This window comes from Lactuca saligna, chromosome 5 (assembly GCF_052625555.1).
Source record: "Lactuca saligna cultivar CGN05327 chromosome 5, ASM5262555v1, whole genome shotgun sequence".
NCBI lineage: Eukaryota > Viridiplantae > Streptophyta > Magnoliopsida > Asterales > Asteraceae > Lactuca > Lactuca saligna.
Window position 1 is genome coordinate 59,878,345 of NC_136421.1, and position 11,645 is coordinate 59,889,989.

Here is an 11,645-nt window from a genome sequence, read left to right on the forward strand (position 1 = left end):
CAATTAGGTAAGAATAACTAACCTTTCAAAGGGGCACTTGACTCAAATACTTACTCTCAAACCTTGAACTCCACATAAGGATGATTTCATTTAACACCTAATCCGGAAATGGTTTTTTATCGTTCCAGTTGTTCTATATATAAATTAAAAAATAATTTATAATTTAATAATGAATATTTAACATATTAGACAAATTGCACAAATATTTTAAGATACTTACTTTGTTTGGGAATTTATTTTGTCGAGTCAACACGAACTCAAACATCCATCTCATGACATAAAAACCGCACTCCCAACTTGATGGTTGTTGGTTGCACTAAAAATATGAACAATAAAGGATTAGAGAACTTTTACTTTGAACCTAGGGTTTTGATCTGATGATGGAACAAGTTCTGTGTTCTAGGTATCAATTTTTAATAAAAAAAAACTAACAAGAAGCAAGTTCAAGGTACCCATGAAGTACTTTTACCTCGACAAGTGTCCATTTCATTGGATGTGTGTCGATATCTTCCTTAAGCCTTGCAACAGCCCTAAAATGAAGATCAGAAAAAAAAAGCCATAGAAAGAAATAACAGTCAGAAATACAAAAAGATTTCTTACTCTTCAACATATTTCACGATTATGTAGCTCTCCACGAGCTTCTTATCCGGATTTATTTGGGAATCCAGGATATACCCTGTGCCTTGGTTAGGGCAGATTACTAGAAGCATCCAATGCAATCTAGTAATGTTAATACATTTTAGTATACACAATAAAGAAATAAAGCCAATAAAAATCAAAGCAGTAAGATTTAATACCCTTGCCAGTAGGGTGAGACAAAAAACTGTTTGTCTTTATGGAAGCACATTGCATCAACAATGTAACTTACAACACCCTCGCCATTTGACTCGCATATTGTTGCCTGAGTCTCACTTGGGGAAATGAAAGCACATATGTTCACTTTATTCCCACCACGTGTTTCAAGCATTGAATGTAACATGCTACAAACCAGAAAATATACATTATAAATGTAAATACTATGAACGAAAATAATTTAAACATTGTTGTTTGTACTTACATTTGAAACCATGTTATGACACTAATATCAAGCCATTGTTTATTCAATAGACGTAAAATCTCCTTGGGGTAAATGTATGTTTCGATTTTCTGAGCTCCAAGGATCCCGGGTTCGGCTTCAACATAAATTGCATCATCAGGAGCATCACGATTCATCAAACATCTATACATTCTTTTCATGAGAAGGGGCATTTTTTCTAGGTCGACTTGTTTATTAGAATTATGTGGTATCAAACTTTCTTTTGCTGGCTTGGTCTTCTTCATAACACCCTTCGAGATTATTGGCACACTCTTGGTTATGCAAGGTTGCTTTGTTTTTGTACAAACATTAAAAAACTGTTTGATTATCACATATTGGTACAATTTAACATATACATATAATAACTAATAAGGCTGGAGAAATTACCGGGTCGATAGTTACCGGTAGAGAGGAACATCTTTTATCTTGTTCAACATTTGGCTTGAACTGTGAGGACTGCTCACAAGTTAGATGTGTGCACAACTATTTATTACTCTAATTCTAAACAAAGTTAATGATAATTCTAAGTACATGAATGATCTTAATTGCATTCCTTGGCCACTGAACTATACCATGAAGCGCCTCACACAGCTTACTTGCTTCTTCGGTCGAGACGGGAAGAGGGATACAATCATATTGGTCATAGATCTTATCTATGGATACCCTAAAATGATTTGCATTTAAAGGAACTGAATGTATTTGTCCATTCCCATATGGAAAGACCATCCCTTTTGCACATTTCTGGTTCATCGTTTCGTATGGTATCACTAACTCGCAAGCAGTAGGAGTCTACAACATATAATGTATATGTTAATATGTCACACCCCCAAACCAAGGATGACGGAAACGTCCGGGGGTGGAGGACTTCATGTATAGTATCATAACCACAATTTCAATAGTAATTTAAGCAAACACAACCAACATATATATAATTGAAAAAGTTACATCACTTGTATGAATTACATGGTTCAAAATCAATTACAATATGTTGACAAAATATGAAAATTTTGATGCCTTAACGTCCCATCCTCAAAAGCACTTGATTATCTGTTTAGTGTTTTCCTGAGAATACAAGTTGTTTGAAAAGTGTCAACACAAAGGTTGGTGAGTTCATAAGCTTTTATTATAAAACTTAGTAGAAGTCTTTCACATGTAAATGTCGCGTTTGTTTCAGAAAAATCCGATATTTTCCTTGAAATCCGTAAAATGTAACCTTATAACCAAAGACCAAAATGTATAAGAAATCATCCTTACTTAGTAGAAATGTCGTGAGTTTGAAATGATATGGAAAGTAAATTTTTAAATCAACCTAAAACCTACTTCGGTTTTATGAAATCCCGTAAACTTTATGAATTGTTATCTCCCTAGGTGAGTCGCTATAATCATACTGTGACTATGTGAACCTGCCACAACGTTTCTCAGGCGTCGCGAAAATGAAATGACATTTGTCACCCATAGACCTGCAGGTCCCACTGTAGCTAGCAGCAAGGTGTGGGGTGTCAAACCCAATATAGATCTATATACAAGTATCACGTTCTCCCTCAAGGAGATTCAGATTATAACTACCAGGAATTATATCCCGCACTCGGACGTACGGGGAGAGAGAGAGAGAGTCTCACTATACAGGTTAACAAGTTTACGTGAAATGTGTGTGAATATAAATCTTTCTTGTATGAATGTACCCTTTTTGTACGATTGTGTTGAGTGATGTATCATAAACTATACCTATTATAGTTTATCTAAAATGTATGTAATATGTAGAAACTCTTTTATGAAAATGTATTAGTGTTATGAACTTATCAAACTAAACCTTTATAGTTTAATATACGTGTTCTAAAATGAATGAATAATATTTATTATGAATGACTTAGTTTCAGTTCATGATGATAAACTAACAAAGAAACACATTCAATAATTAGAACTTATGATTATACACTTTGCTCAACATATTACAAAGTGTTATGATATTTACATGCTGTTAGCTAACTTTAGCCATTCTGCCCTGTTTTGGAAAAATCATAGAAAAATCATACGAGGTCGAAAACTAGATCCGTAAATTCTGAGAGTTCACAAAATGTGTCTAGTTTACTCATAATTTTTATCACGATTTTGAAGGACCTCCAACTTGGGTGAATAAGTCCAAAATCACAGACTGATCCGGATTGTTGTTTGAAATGATAGGCAGTTTTGTAAAAATCACCATAAATTGTAGAAAAATCGTATGAAGATGTGCAAGTAGCCATCTTAAAGCTAAGAACTTGAACTATTTGCACCTTGTACAGTTTTGAAAACAAAAATGTTTAAGATGCCCAAAACAATCCGTGAATGGAGTTGAACTTTTCTGATGAAGGCTGTTAGAAAATTTTAGTTATGTTCTTGGTGTCTTAACTTGTATTCCCCCCCTGAAAACTTGAGAAAACATGAAAATGTAGGGGTATGAACTCACCTTAAGTGATTTCAGTAGATGATTGTTGAAGAATGGAAGTGTTTAATTCAAGAACACTTGGAGATGCCTTGAAGATTTTCGAGAATCTAACATTATAGTTATGGAGTTTGTGTAAGCAATCAAAGATTTGAGTAGAATGAAGTGAAATAATAATAGGGAGGATGAATTTTTACTTACTAAGAGTGGAGGAACACTTGAAATCAGCCTTGAATCTCGAAATTTGTGTAGAAAAAATTTGAGAGAAAAGTGGTGTTTGTTACTTAGTGGAATGAGAGCAAATGAGAGAAAATGAGGAGAGTGGATGTTTGTTCCAGCTCTAAAAACGTGGGAATGAGTGTAATTTGAGTTTAAGGGACATTGAAGTGACATAGGTAAGGTGGGGAGGTATGGCTGATCATAGAGTGGGTGTGGGGTGGTTGCTTGTGATATAAGTTAAGGCAAAGTCAACACTCCACCTTAAATAAATCCTCCATTAGATTTTTATCATTTAGATAATGATTTTTATTAAAATATGTTTAAATTATGAATATTTAGGGTTTATTATGTTAAAATATAATTTCTGGAGAAAATCCCGCTTTAAAAATCACGAAAAACGGGCTTAAAATGTTAAAAATATCAAAAATGGGCTAAAAGTGACAAATTTCCGAAATCTGGCCGAGGTTCGGCCTTCTGATGCTGAAACCGAGAGGAGGGAAGGCAGAAACCGAGAGGAGGGAAGAGAGAGGGTAGGAACCGAGAGGGGTGAAGAGGGAACAGAGAGTGCACGAGGAGACAGAGAGGAGAGAAGGAGCAGAGAGGCGAGAGGACAGAGACCGAGAGAAGAGAAGGGAAGAGACAGAGACCAAGCGACCAGAAGAGACAGAGAGTGAGAAGGCAGAGACCGAGCGACCAGAAGAGAGACCGAGAGTGAGAAGGCAGAGACCGAGCGACCAGAAGAGAGACCGAGAGTGAGAATGCAGAGACTGAGCGACCAGAAGAGAGACCGAGAGGGGCAGAGACCGAGGCTCAGTCTCGCATGCCTCAGCCAACAGAGGCTCGGTTCTAGTCCTAAGAGGCCTCTCTTCTTGGTTTCGGTTCCTAAAGCCTATTTTTCTCGTTTTCGCCCCGTTTTAAGCCGTTTTTGACCCGATTAAGGGTCGGAATGACCCGAATGATTCTAAAAAGTTACGGGAACTTTTGAGAGAGATTTGGGAGAGATTTCACATACTTGGAGAGATTTGGGAGAAATTTGACATTCTTGGAGAGATTTCTCATACAAAGAGATATTTTAGAGAGATTTCACATACTTGTAGAGATTTGGGAGAGATTTGACATTCTTGGAGAGATTTCTCATACAAAGAGATTTTTGAGAGAGATTTCACATACTTGGAGAGATTTGGGATAGATTTGATGTTCTTGGAGAGATTTCTCCTATGAAGAGATATTTTAGAGAGATTTCACATACTTGTAGAGATTTGGGAGAGATTTGACATTCTTAGAGAGATTTCTCATACAAAGAGATATTTGAGAGAGATTTCACATGCTTGGAGAGATTTGGGAGAGATTTGACATTGTTGGAGAGATTTCTCATTCCAAGAGATATTTGATAGAGATTTCAAGTGTGGCATTTATGAGTGTTTGGCTCCGCAATGCAAGGTTCTTGAGCCCCGTTAAGTCATGATTAAGGATCCCACACACTCCCGATGAGTATGCAACATGGTTTTTATCAGTTTAGTTCATTGATTAGCACTAGGGCTTAGGAAATTTTAACACAAGACTTTTCCCAAGTGATGTTTTCCCATTAATACAACAAGTTATACAGTATGAACATAACACAAACCCTAATACACAAGGTTTAATCGAGTTGACCGGTTTGACTTGATGACTTGACTTGACTCAAGATTGACGATTGTCACATAATATATGATCAAATATCTTGTATATCAGAAAAAAACACATGATTACCTTTATCCCATCCAACTCATCTGATACAGTCGAGACGACACTATTTTTCTTCAACACCGGACTGGTAATGTGCATGCCTTCATTCTTTGAGAGAAACTGTTGCATATATGTTTTCATCTCTTCCATCTGAGCATTCATCTCTTCTATCTTGGCTTCCATTTTGGCCTCCATCATAGCCTCCACCTCGATCTTCATCTTCTCCTTAATATCTTCCAAGTTATATTTATCATGGTTCTTCCTTTTTTCTTATCAACCCTAGGCATGGATTGTCTCAAGCCAACATTGTGCCCAACAGCCCTCGTACGACCTGGATGCTCGGGTCCTAATACCTCTGTAAGCACATCGGCTCCAGGTCCAGGAAACCAATCTCCATGAGATAATTGGGTATCTTTTTCAATCTGTTAGTCCAAATAAAATTGCAAGGGTAATTAAATCGTAAATAGTTTTAAAATAAATGATAACATTACAAAATGAATACTTAACTTACCAATTCAGATACCAAGGAGTAGAGATCAGTTGGTAACGAGTATATCCCTGTGGGATCACGTTTTAACCTAGCAAGGATAAAATTCCTTGCACGTTCACTTCTTATATTATGGAACTCCGTTAACTCGCCAGACTCCATCTCTTTTTCCCATTAAGGTTTCATACCACGATAACCACGTGAGCCTATCCGAGGCGGATACTTATTCAATTTTGCAGTCGTTGTAGCTTTGTTGCTTACTTCCTGGAAAGAAGTAAGTAGCAGAATTAGAAACATTGCAATATACTGTTATCATATAAAGAGGGCTACAGTGAGCCAAACCTGGAAGCTCGGTGATGTTTTGAGTTGAACAAAAGCGTTCCATGTAGGCTCATCTAGGTATGGATATTCAGGTACCGGATTTCTACCCTTCTTTAGGTAGTCATTAACAAGCCTGCTCTTGTAAGCCTTCCATGACTGATTGCAAATTTTTAGTACCTGTTTTTTGTGCCTATCATCTTCTATATTCCAATGTTTATGTTTTTTTTACAATAAAGTACAATAAATATTAGTAATATATATATATATATATATATATATATATATATATATATATATATATATATATATATATATATATGAATGTATGAATTAAATGAAAGTAGAATTAACAGGCTCACAAAAATACCTTAATGTTTAACCACAATTCATCGATTTCAGCCTTAGGAACTTCATCCCAACGCAATATGAGGATAGAAATCCTCGTCCTTACCATGACTCCACAATAATTGCTAAACTGAGATTGGGTCTCTCCGATATTTTGGCCTAGCTCATCAAATTCAATTTCCAAATCCCCTTTGTTTTTAGGTTTCCCCTTATCAGTGTCACACTTCTTTTTTTCCTTTGTGGTTGATCCATTGTATGCCTACAAAACCAAGTAACATAATTTCAGATATACATATTAAGGAAGCTGTTGTTAATGTGTATTAATGTGAAGAAGAAGGTGGTTCAGAAGTTAAAATAGGTGTTTGATGATAATTGTTGGCTTTTTCAAATTGAGAAGTCGATGTACTAACTTCAGTTTTTTCTCCTTCATCGAGCTCTGATAAACAAAAATCAAATTCTAATCCATCTTTGAAGCCTATCCGGTCGAACCGGAATACCAAATTTCAATTATATTTCTTATAACAAAATACTAAAGCCCTAACTTAAAGGTGACGAGTTACAATTTGTTATACGTACAGAAACCAGGAAAGAAAAGAACTTGAAAAAGTTTGATGCTATCACACTAATTTGTGACTGTATCTTGGGTTTCGTTCACGAAATGGGGGAAAATGATGATTACAAGAATTACCTGTCAAATGTTCTCACAATACGATTGAATTGTTCTCTGCTTTCGTCACAGTGGTTTGCTCTTCTATGCTCTCACAAAATTTTCTTTGATATCTATGGTCTCCCTGTCAACTGCATTCTCAAACCTTAAACCCTAAAATTGAATATAGCGGGGAAAAATACGTGCCTAAAATTGCTCCTACCATGATCTAATGGATCATGGGTTACTGATTTCTCGAAAAGTAGTAGCATATTCCACAAAATTTTGCTCCACATATTCCACAAAATTTTGATCGTGGAGCAACCGGAACTCACCCTTTTTCGTTTATGTGTATTGAAAAGCAAAATTGTGATTTAATAAAAAGTGAGTACCTTTGGCATATATATAAACCCTCGGTTAACTCATAAAGGTGTAATTAATGATTATTTTAAAACTATCATATATATCCGTATCAATAAGTATAAGTTTTTTTTCATAACCAAATAATCTTATATTACATCTATAATCTATAAATATCAATATAATAAACATATAGATACGTACATATCTAGGGCTGTTAATCAGTCAACCCGAACGGGTTTCGGGTTAAAAAGGTCGGGTAAATCGGGTTTTCACAAAAAAATATTTTAACCCAAAACCCGACTCTATTAAGGACAAGGACAGGTAAGTGTTAATCGGGTATTGGGTTAATAGGGTCGGGTTACCCGGGTTAGTCGGGTTAATACATTAAGAACTTAATTTGGAAATATTTAAAAGATTAATCGGGTTCAGGTTTTTTTGACACTCCTATACATATCTTTTGACACCCCTATCCATATCTACATGCATACACATAAATAAATATAACATTTATAAAGCACATTGTTAACGTAACTTTACTAATGTGCAATGAAAATGTTATAATATTTAAACCAAAAATACTACAATTATTTATAACTTACCAAAATTCTGAAAATAATTTGAATCATATTCACGCATCTTCCATTATTTTCCGCTTTAATGTCTTTTGTCAGGGCGTGTTACTGCAAAAATACAAATTGTAATAATAGTTATTATAAAGTACTAAAAATTTATAATCAATTTTTTTAGTTTCACGACAGATAAATAGTTTATTACCTTTCTTGCTTTCCGTTTCCGTTTTTTTGCAATCCATAATCCTTCATTGTGATCTGATCTTAAATAAGCAGTATCATCAATATCGATATTTGTAGATGGGATACCAATAGAAAATGGGGGTAGCTCGTCAAACTGATTGTATTCTTCCTCGTCCGCTACATTTTCAATGCCAACTATACGTCGTTTACCATGCAAGACAATGTGCCATGTCGAATCTTTTGGGTCCTCCACGAAGAATACCTGGGTAGCTTGTTTTGCTAGAATGAATGGTTCATATGCATAACCATCTGTGGAAAGATCAACAAGTGTGAAACCGTCGTTGTCAATTTTAACACCTTGTCGATTGTCGACCCATTTACACTTCAACATTGCTATAGCAAAGGAATTATAATTCAATTCCCAAATTTCTTGGATGACACCATAATAAGAATTTTTAGCAATCCTCGACCTTGTTTCATGGTTTGTGCTATAAAATTCTGTCGATGATGCTATTAGCGTCACCCCACTATTTTGATGTGTACTTTTATCATCTTGCTTCTTAGTATAAAATGTATACCCATTAATGTCATAGCCTTGGTATGTTGCAACAACATGTTGTGGGCCGTTCCCCAACTCCACTACTAATGGATCCATGTTTTCTCCCCCATAACTTTGTTTCACCTTGTCTTTCAACCATTGTGAAAAAGTTTTATTATGCTCAATGGTCAACCATCGATCACTCTTATTTTTATTTTTTTCTTTTAATAGTAACTTGTGCTCATTTATGTATGGAGCAACCACTGTCATGTGTTGTAAGACGGTAAAATGTGCAATGTGGAAACTATTTCTGTCTGGAACCACCATTTTCAATCCAACTGTCCCAACCCCTTCAAGTCTTCCCTCGTGTCGAGAATGTGGAACCCCTATACTTTTCACACCTTTTAAATAGCTTGTACAAAACTCAATTACCTCTTCTGTGGCATATCCTTCAACAATACTGCCTTCTGGTCGATGTCGGTTCCTTACATACCCTTTTAAGAAACCCATATATCTCTCGAATGGATACATGTGTCGTAAGAATATCGGACCACAAGCCTTAATTTCTCTTACAAGATGGGATATTAGATGAACCATGATATCAAAAAAGGAAGGTGGAAAATATATCTCGAGTTGGCAGAGAGTGATGATAATATCACGTTGCCATGAATCTAACACCTCGGGGTTAATCACTTTCGAATGAATCATGTTAAAAAATAAACAGAGCTTTGTGATTGCATGTCGGACACCGGCTGGCATTATTCCACGAATTGCAATGGGAATCATATGTGTCAACAGAACATGACAATCATGAGACTTCATACCAAGCAATTTCAAGTCTTTCATTGACACCAACTTCTTAATGTTAGCAGAATAGCCGGATGGGACTTTCACCCCGTGCAAACATTTACAAAATTTGGTCTTCTCAGCCTTAGACATTGTATAACAAGTTGGTGGTAGATATGTACGCTTTCCATCACTCTTAACAAGTGCAAGTTCCGGCCAAATTCCCATTTCGACCAAGTCTTCTCGAACTTTGATACCATCCTTCGTTTTCCAAGGAATATTCAATAACAAGCCTATCAAACTTTCAAAAACATTTTTCCCAATATGCATCGGATCAAGACAATGTCGAACTTCCAAGTGCTTCCAATATGGAAACTCCCAAAAAATAGACCTCTTCTTCCAAATATTTTTTGGAGGCTTCTTACAACACTTTCCAAACATAATGTTCAAGTCATTAACTCGTGATAATACATCTTCTCCCTTCATTGCTGGTCTTGTCACTCTGTCTTCAATTTTACCATCGAACAAATGTTTTTGTATACGATACACATGTTTTACTGGAAGGGACCTTCTATGACCCATGAATACATTCTTCTTACAATTTTTTAACCATAATGAGCATGTGTCATCTTCACAAATAGGACATGCCTTTACTCCTTTTGTAGTATATCCTGACAAGTTTCCATATGCTGGAAAATCACTTATGGTGCAATAAATCATCGCTCGGAGTTGGAAAAATTCCTTCATGTAGGCATCATATACTTCTACGCCTGAGTTCCATAATTCCTTCATATCATCAATTAATGGAGCCAAATACACATCAATATCATTCCCAGGTTGCTTCGGACCTTGAATTAGCAAAGTCATCATGATATATTTACGTTTCATGCATAACCAAGGTGGAAGATTACAGATGCATAAAAGTACCGGCCATGTGCTATGGCAACTACTCATGCTTCCGAACGGATTAATTCCATCTGAACTAAGTCCAAACCTAATATTTCTAATCTCCCTACCAAATTCTTCAAAATTGGAATCAATATTCCTCCATTGTGGTGAATCAGCAACATGTCTCATATTTTCATCTATTATACGATCTTCAGCATGCCAACATAACAGTTTGGCTTCTTTGGCATTCGTAAATAATCGTTTAAGTCTTGGTATGATAGGAAAATACCATAATAATTTAGCAGGGGGGCCATTCTTTGTCACATCACTATTTTTTTCTGTTTCGCTTTCTTGCTTATACCGCGATGTTCCACATGTAACACATTCATGTAGGTCAGCAGACTCGTTTCTATAAAGGATACAATCGTTTGGACATGCATGTATTCTTTCAATTTCCAAGCCCATTGGGCACACCAGTTTCTTCGCTTGATATAATGAATTAGGTAACTCATTTTCTTCGGGAAGCATTTCATGCAATATCTCTAATAGGCTTGTGAAACTCTTATCACTCCAACCATTGTTTGCTTTTAAGTTAAGCAACTTTAGCACAGCTGAAAGTTTGGTAAATTTTGTACATCCAACATACAATGGTTTTTCAGAGTCTTCAAACAATTGTTGGAATTTTTGATGATCTTTTTCCGCAACATTATCCTCCAGATCATGCAACATGTCATCTAAACCATCACAACTCTCATTATCCAAATGATCACCAGCCTCATCATGACTACACTCTGGAGCAGTTGTATCATGATCAATTAACAGTTCACCATGTCATGACCATCATGTGTACCCACTCATAAACCCCTCACATATTAGATGTTCTTGTATTATTGCATAATCATTAAACTTATGACAATTTTGACACTTTTCACAAGGACACCAGATGTGATTTTCTCCTTTATTCTTCCGATTATCCTCAGCTACTTTAAGAAAATCAAGCAAACTTGCCAAATATTTTTTGCTAGCACGTGGTATTTCATACATCCAAGTATTGCGATCCATCTGGAATTTAAATAAT

The 11,645-nt window shown here is 35.8% G+C and overlaps 1 protein-coding gene across 1 annotated transcript; it reads right to left on the reverse strand.

The window, feature by feature from the left end:
* Positions 1–6,102: 6,102 nt before the first annotated feature.
* LOC145045339 (uncharacterized) lies at positions 6,103–11,296 on the reverse strand. Its single transcript, XM_078993678.1, has 4 exons — positions 8,378–11,296; positions 6,617–6,853; positions 6,271–6,405; positions 6,103–6,192 (listed from the first exon to the last, which is right to left on the reverse strand). The coding sequence occupies exons 1-4, from the start codon at positions 11,294–11,296 to the stop codon at positions 6,103–6,105; spliced, it is 3,381 nt and encodes a 1,126-aa protein (XP_078849804.1).
* Between the last annotated feature and the right edge of the window lie 349 nt (positions 11,297–11,645).